At 39.1% G+C, this 11478-nt stretch overlaps 1 protein-coding gene and 1 non-coding gene across 2 annotated transcripts; both read right to left on the reverse strand.

The window, feature by feature from the left end:
- Positions 1-756: 756 nt before the first annotated feature.
- LOC118019778 (60S ribosomal protein L23a-like) lies at positions 757-1212 on the reverse strand. The gene has a single exon (XM_035019263.1). The coding sequence runs from the start codon at positions 1210-1212 to the stop codon at positions 757-759; it is 456 nt and encodes a 151-aa protein (XP_034875154.1).
- Positions 1213-10658: 9446 nt separating this feature from the next.
- Positions 10659-10763, reverse strand: LOC118020188. Its single transcript, XR_004681830.1, has one exon. It is a non-coding gene; the product is annotated as a U6 spliceosomal RNA (small nuclear RNA).
- Positions 10764-11478: the final 715 nt, after the last annotated feature.

Here is an 11478-nt window from a genome sequence, read left to right on the forward strand (position 1 = left end):
ACTTGGACATTTTCATGACTGAACAAGTCTGCAGAGCTTCTGCTCCTACACCAAGACTTGTCTATTTGATGTTGAAATACAGAGAAATTTCATTTTATTTATTTATTTTTATTTAATTCAAGTTAGTTAACATATGGTGTATTATTAGTTTCAGGGGTAAAATTTAGTGATTCATCAGTTGCATATAACACCCAGTGCTCATTACTTCAAGTACCCCCGTTAATGCCCATCACCCAATTATTCCTCCACCCTCCTTCCCTCCAGCAACCCTCAATTTGTTCCCTAGAGTTAAGAGTCTTTTATGGTTTGTCTCCCTCTCTGTTTTTATCTTATTTTATTTTTCCTTCCCTTCACCTATGTTCGTGTGTTTTGTTTCTTAAATTCCACATATGAGTGAAATCATATGGTATTGGACAAATTTTAAATTTTTAAATTTCTGTTTGCTCTGCTAGCCTTTTTGTATTCCTTTCCTTAAGCTATTGAGGAAGGTATTCACAGATCCTTTATTTATTTATTTTTTAAGATTTTATTTATTTATTTGACAGAGAGCGAGAGCACACAAGTGGGGGGAGCAACAGAGGAAGAGGGAGATGCAGGCTCTCCACTGAGCAGGGAGCCCAATAGGGAGCTCACTGGGATCATGACCTGAGCCAAGGCAGATGCTTAATGGACTGAGCCACCCAGGCACCCCCACAGATCTTTCTCCTTTTTTTTGGTGAAAAATTTTATATTTAGATTTAGCCAGCTGGACTCAGTTTAGATGATCCCAATTTTGTTGGCAACATCCAAAGCATCATAGTCAGGAGCCAGTGGAACATATGCCTTCTTCTCTCCATCAGGCCTGATCAAGGTGTTGACCTTGGCTACATCAGTGTTGTAGAGCTTCTTCACAGCCTGTTTGATCTGGTACTTGTTGGCCTTGACATCCACAATGAACACAAGTGTGTTGTGGTCTTCTATTTTCTTCATGGCCGACTCAGTAGTCAGGAGTAACTTGATGATGGCATAGTGATCAAGCTTGTTTCTCCTGGGGGCTCTCTTTCGAGGATATTTGGGCTGCCTTCTGAGACGCAGTGGGAATGTAGGTGACGTGCAGATCTTTTTTTTTGTGACTATGGATGCCTTCAGCACCACTTTCTTGGCCTTCAAAGCCTTTGCTTTGGCTTCAGTTTTGGGAGGGGCAGGGGCTTCCTTCTTAGCCTTTTGCACCATCTTTGTAAAAGGGCCCACAGATCTTTTAAAATACTATATTTTACCCCAGAGATATTTTGTTTGTAGATAAATAGCAGGTATATTCTAGAAGTCTCATTTTAGTTCCTTCCTTTCTCCCTCCCTCCTTCCCTCCCTTCTTTCTTTCTTTCTTTCTTTCTTTTTTTTTAAGGTAACTGAAGAGAGTTATTCTGATTAAAGGTTTAATATATAGTGATCTTTACACTGTGAAGCTTTGAAAAGTGTTAAATGGCAGTACCTTGAAATTATAAGTAAAATGATAGTGGCAGCATATTCTTTCCTTTTGACGTGTGGTCATTGTAAAAACAGCACAAAACTAGTTGAATGGCAATGTTTTTAAATGACCACACATCCCATTACCCTAAGAGAACAATCTGTGTCTATTTCCTTCTAGTATAAGTTCATGCTCTTAAATAAACTTGCAATCACAGTGTATGTGTCTGAGTGTGTGGTATTTGATAAAGGGAAATACCATAATTTATGTATTTAACCATTTCCCTATTAGACTTCTAGGTTGGCTCTAAATTTTTTTTATTCTAGAAAATGTTCTTACAACATAATAAATTTTTTTCAGGTATATGACTTATTTGTATAGAATTATGTCCTTATGACAAAATAATGTTAGAGAAATATTAAGTTAAAAAAAAAACAGTATGAGCATTATGGCTCTTCATTGCTGTATTACTTTCCAAAAGGAAATGTGTATGTGTGTGTATATGTGTATAAAATATAGCAGTATATATTTTAGGATTTTATCTGAAAATGAGTATACCAAAGATACGCTTTTTTCAACTTATATTATCTAACCAAGAGTACATATTGAAATTAACTTTACCAATCCTACTTTTGTCTTCTTCATTATTGTCATCTTTTTTTTTTTTTAAGCACAATCAGTTAAGAGACTTGGATGTACTGTTCAGGATTCAATTTAAAAGGAGAGTGTCCATTCAAGGCCATAATGAGATATTGGTTATTGTTAAAAGGCTAAATGCCAACTAGTTTTCCGGTCTGGCCAATTCAGCTTTATTGCCTTCTGAAAATGGATATGTTGAATTTATTAACTTGTCTAGAGCTACAACCTACTAAATGTACTTGTCATATTTTTCTCAGTCATGGGATAACTGAATTAAGCTGCAACCTTTACAAAATATGGACAAGAAGAAAAATACTTGGTTTGTAGCAGGTAGGGATGAGAGCGGCTTCATCTATTTTACCAATTTGTCTCTACTACCCTCTAGTGGTATCATAGTCACAATATCCTTTACAGCATTGCCTCCAGATTACTAATACACCACGTATACAGAGATTTATAAATTTCAGCTTTATGGAGTTGGTCCCAGCGTTAGATATGATAAACTCCTGGAGGGAATTACCTTTCTGCTGCCATTCTTGCCCTCTCTTTCCCACACTCGTCCTTTCTGTATAGTACTGCCAGATTAACCTGTTTAAATACAAAATGTGATCCTGTCACTCCCCTGCTCAATCAAACCAAGAAACCTTTAGTCCTTCCCCTTGGATTGTTGGAAGTGCTGTAGGTAAACTTCCCTGCAGTGACTTCTAAAACCCTTCACAATAGGAATCTAACTCTTCTTTCCCCTCTTCTGTCTCTTTATCTCCTATCTCACTTTACCCTCCAGCCAAATCCAAACCTGCCCCACTGTTTTTCCTCTTTCTGCCTAGAATGTCTCCCACCTAATCATTCCCACCAACGTCCTTCTTCCATTTCTCTTTGCCAAAGTTGGGTTTATATTTCAAAAATTAGTTCAAATGCACTCTTCATTCAGCTTTACCAAACTCCCTTCGTCAATCCTTTGCATGCCAGGTGCCTCTTTGACACTGTGCTGTTTGTTGCATATGCTGTGTCCTTCCCAGATGTTCCAGGCAGGCTTCTCTCCTTCAATTCCCATTTAAATGGATAACATCAGCTTTTTCTAGAGAGAGAATGAGCACACAAGCAGGGGAAGGACCAGAGGGAGAGAATCTCAAGCAGACTGAGCGGGAGCCTGATTCGGGGCTTAATCTCAGCACCCTGAAATCATGACCTGAGCCAAAATCAAGTGTTGGCTGCTTAACTGACTGAGCCACCCAGGCGCCCCAATGATCCTGAATTTTTAACTACTGTGATGGTACAGCCATTCCTGGAGGGCTTTTTGTTGGGAGAGCACAGCTTCAATAGTTCTCCTCCTGCCTCGCATTCTTTTTGCCACAATTTTTAAAATTTAAATTCAATTAATTAACATGTAGTGTATTATTAGTTTCAGTGGTAGAGTTCAATGATTTATCAGTCTTATATAATATCCAGTGCTTATTACATCACGTGTCTTCCTTATTGCCCATCACCCAGTTACCTCATTCCCTCCACCTCCCGCCCCTCCAGCAACCCTCAGTTTGTTTCCTATGATTAAGTGTCTCTTACGGTTTGTCTCCCTGACTGATTTCATCTTGTTTTATTTTTCCCTCCCTTCCCCTATGCTCCTCTGTTTTGTTTCTTAAATTCCATGTATGAGTAAAATCATATAATTGTCTTTCTCTATTGTATATATAAGCCACATCTTCTTTATTCATCTGTTGATGGACATCAGGACTCTTTCCATAGTTTGGCTATTGTGGACATTGCTGCTATAAACATTGGGGTGCAGGTGCCCCTTCAAATCATTATGTTTGTATCTGTTGGATAAATACCTAGTAGTGCAATTGCTGGATTGTAGGGTAGCTCTATTTTTAACTTTTTGAGGAACCCCCATACTGTTTTCCAGAGTGGCTGCACCATTTTGCATTCCCATCAACAGTGTAAGAGGGCTCCCCTTTCTCCACATCCTCACCAACATCTGTCCTTTTCTGATTTGTTAATTTTAGCCATTCTGACCAGTGTGACATTCTATCTCATTGTGGTTTTGATTTGTATTTCCCTGATGCCAAGTGATGTTGAGTATTTTTTCACATGTCTGTTGGCCATTTGTATGTCTTCTTTGGAGAAATGTCTGTTCATGTCTTCCTCCCATTTCTTGATTGAATTGTGTTCTTTGGGTGTTGAGTTTGATAACTTCTTTATAGATTTTGGATACTAGTCCTTTATCTGATAAGACATTTGCAAATATCTTCTCCCATCCTATTGTTTGTCTTTTGGTTTTATCAACTGTTAGCTGTGCAAAAGCTTTTTATCTTGATGAAGTCCCAATAGTTCATTTTTGCTTTTGTTTCCCTTGCCTTTGGAGATGTGTTTAGCAAGAAGTTGCTGCCTGGGTTCTCCTCTAGGATTTTGATGGATTCCTGTCTCACATTTAGGTCTTTTATCCATTTTGAATCTATTTTTGTGTGTGGTGTAAGGAAATGGTCCAGTTTCATTCTTCTGCATATGGCTGTCCAATTTTGCCAACACCATTTGAAGAGACTGTCTTTTTTCCATTGGATATTCTTTCCTGCTTTCTTGAAGATTAATTGACCATAGAGTTGAGGGCCCTACCTCGCATTTTGAGTCTGTGGTTTGGGATGGGCTGTGGAAAGACTCAAATATGATCCCTGGAGTAGGAACAAGTTTTTGTTTTGTCTGTTGAATAAAATGGTCTACTTCCCTCTTTGAAAATTTTTTTCTTTTTACTTGTTTCCCCATCTGGACCCTGAAGCTTTGAAAGGCAGGCTTGGGTCTGATTCTTGTTTGTATGCTCATTATTTAAGCCAGCACTTGGGACATAGTAAGGGCTCCATATAGTTACCAAATGTTGTTGAAACAGCAGATATCTTTCCCTTTTTGTCTATCTGGATGTGACATCACTTTACTTTGTATTCCCTTAGTATTTAGTTCAAAGTATCAGCTGAAGGAAGATATTTAACTAGTTAATCTAAAAGAAATGCCTCTTCTCAAGCTCAAGGAGGAAAGATAGTCTAATTCATCTTTGTATCTTTAGTGGCCCCCAAATAATGCCAGGTGAACAGAAAACACTCAAATATTTGGTGAGTGGAACTGAAAGAGTTTAATTTCCTGTCAACCCTGGGGTGCCTGGGTGGCTCAGTCGTTAAGCATCTGCCTTCGGCTCAGGTCATGATCCCAGAGTCCTGGGATCGAGCCCCGCATCGGGCTCCCTGCTCAACGGGAAGCCTGCTTCTCCCTCTCCCACTCCCCCTGCTTGTGTTCCCTCTCTCGCTGTGTCTCTCTCTGTTAAATAAATAAAATCTTAAAAAAAAAAAAAAATGTCCTGTCATCCCTGAAAGTGCCTGCCTCATTTTTGAAGAAAGAGTAAATTATGTTTCATCTGTATCATTTTAACAGTAGGAGTGTGTTACTGCCGCTCTGCTCTTTGGAATCTGTCAATTATAGTAAACATTTAAAATGAAGCAGAATATTCCAGGTGAAACCCCAGGCTTGTATCATTCTAGATGACAGTTTATTGAGTTAAATTAGAATTTCATTTGTTTAACACCATTAGAAAATAAACTTTTATATTAATTCCTTAACTTACTGATCCATAATCCGTTTGCCCTGGGACAACTTTACAAAGATGAAGATTTTTTTTTTTTTTAAAGATTTTATTTATTTATTTGACAGAGAGAGACCAAGAGAGGGAACACAAGCAGGGGGAGTGGGCGAGGGAGAAGCAGGCTTCCTGTGGAGCAGGGAGCCCAATGTGGGGCTGGATCCCAGGACCCTGGGATCATGACCCTAGCCGAAGACAGACGCCTAACGACTGAGCCACCCAGGGGCCCCAAAGATCAAGATTTAAAGAATTACTTCTCACTGTAAATTTTTAGTTCGGCAGAAGGGCCTATTTTAGGCATAGGCAGTATTGTGATAAAATTTAAGGAGTCCCTAAAAAAAATTATCAAAAACACCTCAGAGATTCAACTAAAACAATAATCCTGATCATCTCAACAGCCCCGCTCACTTCTCCTGGCTCCAATTATGTTTAAAATTGTTTGCAGTTTAACAGTTAGACTCACCATGAATCTCATGAAGCTTAAGTGTCAGGATCCTGCCTTAGCACAGGCCCCTTCCAGGGCTCTGAGACAGGTGTTCACATAATCATAGATTTTTGAAAAATGCATAAAATAAGGTAGGTTAGCCACAGGTCTTTAAGGCTGTTGTTTCTTTCCAGTTCAACTCCCCACTAGTCGCCATTTCCCCACCTGCCCAGTGGTACTGGAGGGACCAGAACATTGTGGGGATTCAGCTCAGGGGAATTTGAGCTGAGGATACAGTTAGTTGAGGGTTAGTGGTATCTAGTTATTTATCCCCAGCGCTTCCAAGTCTTTGCCAGCAGTCCTAATATAGCAACAGCTTCTGGAAATACTCCTTCTACCCATTCTGTGAATTCTCTTGGCATGTGGAAATAAAGGTATAGGGTCAGAGATCTTATCTGAACTGGAAGTAAGTGGGTCGTGGGTAATACAGGAGAAGCTAACCTGTGAGAAATTCTTCCAATTAGCAGATGCGTAAAATTATATCATTACCTCATCCAAACTGAACTTCTCTTGTGTCAGGAATGCACTTATTATTATTTTTTTTTTTTTTAGATTTTATTCATTTATTTGACAGAGAGAGACACAGCAAGAACAGGCACACAAGCAGGGGGAGTGGGAGAGGGAGAAGCAGGCTTCCCGTGGAGCAGGGAGCCTGATGTGGGGCTCGATCCCAGGACCCTGGGATCATGACTCTAGCCGAAGGCAGATGCCTAACAACTGAGCCACCCAGGCGCCCCAGGAATGCACTTATTAACACAGCATGAACAGCTATAAATGCATCAGACAATTTTTGGAATCTGGAATCTTTAGAATGTAGGGCATAAGCTTAGAGCAGTCACAGAAACAGCTCATATGTGAAAGAAACTTGATAAATGTTTTTTCAAATTTAATAGAAATTCTAAAAATCTACATGATGTTATCAATAATGAGGTAAGAAGTCATAAAAACTTTTTTGAAATAATTAATCATAATAAGAAGCCAATTTGGATTAACCATGTTATAGGAAAGACTGAATTATCTTTTTTCTCTTCATAGTAAATATTACAAAATTATGTTTCATATAAAGAGACAAAGATAAAGAATTTGCCAGCCAAAAGGATGAATAAGCATTTAAAATATGGAATCCAAAAAGTTGTTGCTCCCCAAAAATGTAGGACAAAAAGCATTATAAGGAATATGTCAGGCAATTAATAAAAATATAATTTTCTATGAATTTTGTGATTTTATGGCACTTTTCAACTTTTAAAATTTTGTAATTTTACAATTTCTTATTCTCAAAATATATTCCCTATTGCACTGAATCTAGCATTCTTTTTCTTTAAAAGGGTCTCCAAATGATAAATACTTCAGGCCTCCTGGAACCTACATCTACCTTTGTCCATCTCCGGCCACATGGATATTATATTGGTACCTCACAATCAACATGCCCAAATCAGCATTCCCCCCGCCCCACTCCCTACACTCCCTCCCCACCATAAGTATCCCTCAGCCTCTCTCCAGAACTGTAGTTGCATCCACCCATTGTTAAACACATACCCTAGTCATCCCTCATGACTCTTTCTCCTTTAGTCAACACACCCAATCCACCCCTCAGGTCTTATAGTTCTAGCTCCTCAAAATAGCTCATCGTCATTTCCTCCTTTTCAAACTGACCACCACTGCCCTAGTTCAGCCCGTGTTGGGAAAGATGCAGAGCCCTCCACTGGTCTCCTGGCTCTGATGCTACCTCATTGTCCCTCCTCAGATCTCTTCAGTGACTTTTCCCTCCTAATCCCACATCTGACTTTGTCACCCCCTACTTACATTTTTTTTTTTTCAATTCCATCCTCCATCCAGATCCTTTGGTGGGACCCTGAAAGGCCCTCCCAGGTATGGATATTGCCTAACTCCATAACATCATTTCTCTGATCCTTTCTCTAGCCCCCCAAACTCCATTTATGTTCCAGGAATACTGAATTAATTTCAGTCCATCAAACATGCCTTATTATTTCTTCTCAGTAGACAATAAATCTCTCTTCATGCATGTGTCTGCTTGGCAAACTCTTCATTCCTCAAGTCTCAGTTTAGAACCTACCTCTGCTGTGAAGCATTGCCTGACTCCTCTGCCCTCCACCACACTCACAACTACTCCTAGCAACCACCATGTTCTGCAAAGAGCAGCCTTTACTTATTACACTGTAAGCATTTGCTCCCTACCTATATGGGATGACACCTATCTGATCACCTGCTCTCTTTGATCCTCATTGGTTGATGAATGAATTTCTCCTCCCTACCCCATCCCTGGTTCCTGAATTTCCAGTGAAAGATTGAGATAAGTTGACACAGGTGGATTTAAAGTATGGATGCCAAAAGCTTACCTGTGATTTCTCTTTCTGTCTCTTTAGTTGGAGGAATGAGTGTGGGAACATGTAGGTTATATATGAAAAACTTTTACTACGGAATTGTTTGAACATTTTACAAAAAAACACATTACTTTTCTAATTAGAAAAATGCCTAACTCAGGAACAGCCGTGATAGTTCCATGTTTTCAGCTGTGATGAAAAGATCTTGAAACTTCATGTCTTGCTTTTTTCAACCACTTTACTTTCTGAATTATGTAAAGGGAGATCAGTCTTCTCCTTTTGAGTAAGTTTTTCAGCAGCTTCTATGAATTTTATCCAGTAGCAAAAAAGAGGCTTTGGCCTCATCCATCCATCCATCCAACCATCCATCCATCCATCCATCCATCCATCCATCCATCCATCCATCCATTTTTAGGCGAGGTGATATATTCCCATGGTTCAAACTTCAAAAGATAAAACATTCTCCCTCCCCACCTCTGTGCCCCAGGCACTCCTCCTCCAGGCACATTGTTATTTGCTGCATCTCCTTCCAGGCTATTTTATGTATTTACAAGCAAATGTTTCTTAACATTTTTATCTGAAAAAATACTTGTTTTAGTCAGCTTGGGCTGTCATAACATAAACTGGGTGGCTTATACATCAAAAATGTATTTCCTCACAGTTCTGGAGGCCGGAAGTCTGAGACCAAGGTGCCCACATGGTGGGTTCTGGTGAGGCTTCAGGGTTTATAGATGGCACCTCCCTGCTGTGTCCTCACAAGGAGGAGAGAGAGTGACCCAGTTCTCTGGTTTCTCTTCTAATAAGAGCACTAATCCCATAGTGAGGACTTCACCTTCATGATCTCCTTTAAACCAAATTATCTCCCAAAGGACCCATCTCTAAATACTATCACTGTGAGGGGTGGGGCTTCAATATAGGAATTTGAGGTGGAGGGAGACATAATTCAGTCCACAGCAATATTGGTTTCTAAAAATAAAACAAAACAAGCTTATATGCAGTGCCAACTACTCTTTTTCTTCCTAAATGGAGCTTACCAAAATATAAATATGACATTTTTTGTAGCACATCGCTTTCCACCCTCTCCTCTTCCGTTGTTTTTTCATAGCACTTAGAGAATAGTTCTAAAATAGTTCTGCACCTTTCCTGTGCAACCCCTTAGGACAGTATTCAGGGCTCTTTAAGATTCTCATTCCAAACTCTCTTCCCTGCTTAACACTGGGGGACACCCTGCACCCTCCAATGGCGGTGCACCTGCAGACGGCATGCACCCTCCAATGGCGGCACCCTGAATGCCCTGGGCAGACTTTAAGTGCTTACCTCATGGAATTTCCTGTTTGGAAGCTCCACCCCACAATTCTTTCTCCAATGTCTGTTCGAATTAGTAATTTGCCCCTCTATGTTCTCATCTCACTTTATAGCATAATTTACAGTGTAAATGCCAGAATAAAATTCTAAGTAATCATGTGTTCTCCCACCTCCAACACTTACAGCAGGAATTGTATCTGATTAATTTTGTGTCTGTAAAGTACTTTAGAGACGCTAAATTCAAGTTGGCCCGAAGAATTAATAAACTGTATTTGCGAAGACGATAGCACGAATTTACAATAACCCCTGAAAGTTTAAAAACAAAGGTAACTGAGTTAAATTGAAAAATCTAGCATCGCAGCTGTGGAAGCTTGTGGTCTTCTTTATGTTGAATGTAGAATGGATATAATGAATTACTAGCTGTTTTTAGATGCTATAAAATGAACGCCTCGCTAAGGCATCCCAGAGATGAATATATATATATGTACTCATTAAAATCAGTACCCTGAACTGGCAGAGAACAGTTTTCTTCCCTAGAGCACTTCTCTGGGGTAGTCAGTTTTCATTTAAAATGTGAATTTGGGATTTTAAAAGTAAATTTTAAAAGTTCTTAGGTTTGGGCAGAGATTTCAGAACCCCCTACTTCCGATGTGAATCCCAAATATTCTCTGTCACCTAGGAGCATAAAATTGTTAAGGCCATGCGTTCATACCACAAATAGTGCCAGATGACAAATGCTGCTCCCTGTGTAAAAGGGCACTAAACACTTAAATGCATGTGATATACTAGCTCCCTTCTTTATCCTAATGTGGGTCTTTTTTTTTTTTTTTAATGGAACACGTCACCAATTTGTGTCATCCTTGGGCAGGGACCAGGCTAATCTTCTGTGTATAGTTCCAGTTTTACCAACTGTGCTGCCCAAGTGAGCACCTAATCTGAGCCTTTTAATAGTATTTTGTAGAGTTCATGGTAATCAGTCTTTGTCCTACATCCCATTAAGGGTGGTGCAAAGAGAAGCCCTTATTAGGCGACTCTTCTTATCATTTCTATTTTACTCTTATTTTCTTAAAAACTTAAATAATGATGTTCAAGCACAGACATCTCTCTTAAGGTTATGGTGGAGGGCAATGAGAGAGAGAGTTTTTGATACTCTTATTATTTAAATAATTTAGATCCCTTTTTTTTTTCCCTCTCCTGGAATTGTGAATTTTGTTTTAAAAAACAACTAAAATTCTGATGTGAAATATTTTAAAATTTAAAAATGTGAAATTTTGTTTTTAATTTTTAAATAAGCAGAATTTTTAAATAAATAGAATTTTAAACAAAAAGTTTAAAAAGTAAGGTAAAAACAAAGTATATATATGTGTGTGTGTGAAATGTGCTCCTTTGGCCCAGCCGGAAAATCATCCACTTAGAAAAACATAAATATACAGTAGCTTTAAGTATTAGAAGTGAAAATAATGGAATCTGAATGTAAATGTAGTATCAGTGTTGTGATGAGATATTTGAGTGCAGTAAGTTTTAACTGTGCCAATACTGGCAGGGTAAAAACCCGACCCATGGCGAACAGTAGATTTCCGACGACCAGAAACAGTAGGACGACGCTCCCCTGCGATGAAAGAAAGCGCCTGCGCTCAGACTCAGT

This window comes from Mirounga leonina, unplaced genomic scaffold (genome assembly GCF_011800145.1).
Source record: "Mirounga leonina isolate KUSES-001 unplaced genomic scaffold, KU_Mleo_1.0 Mir_109, whole genome shotgun sequence".
NCBI lineage: Eukaryota > Metazoa > Chordata > Mammalia > Carnivora > Phocidae > Mirounga > Mirounga leonina.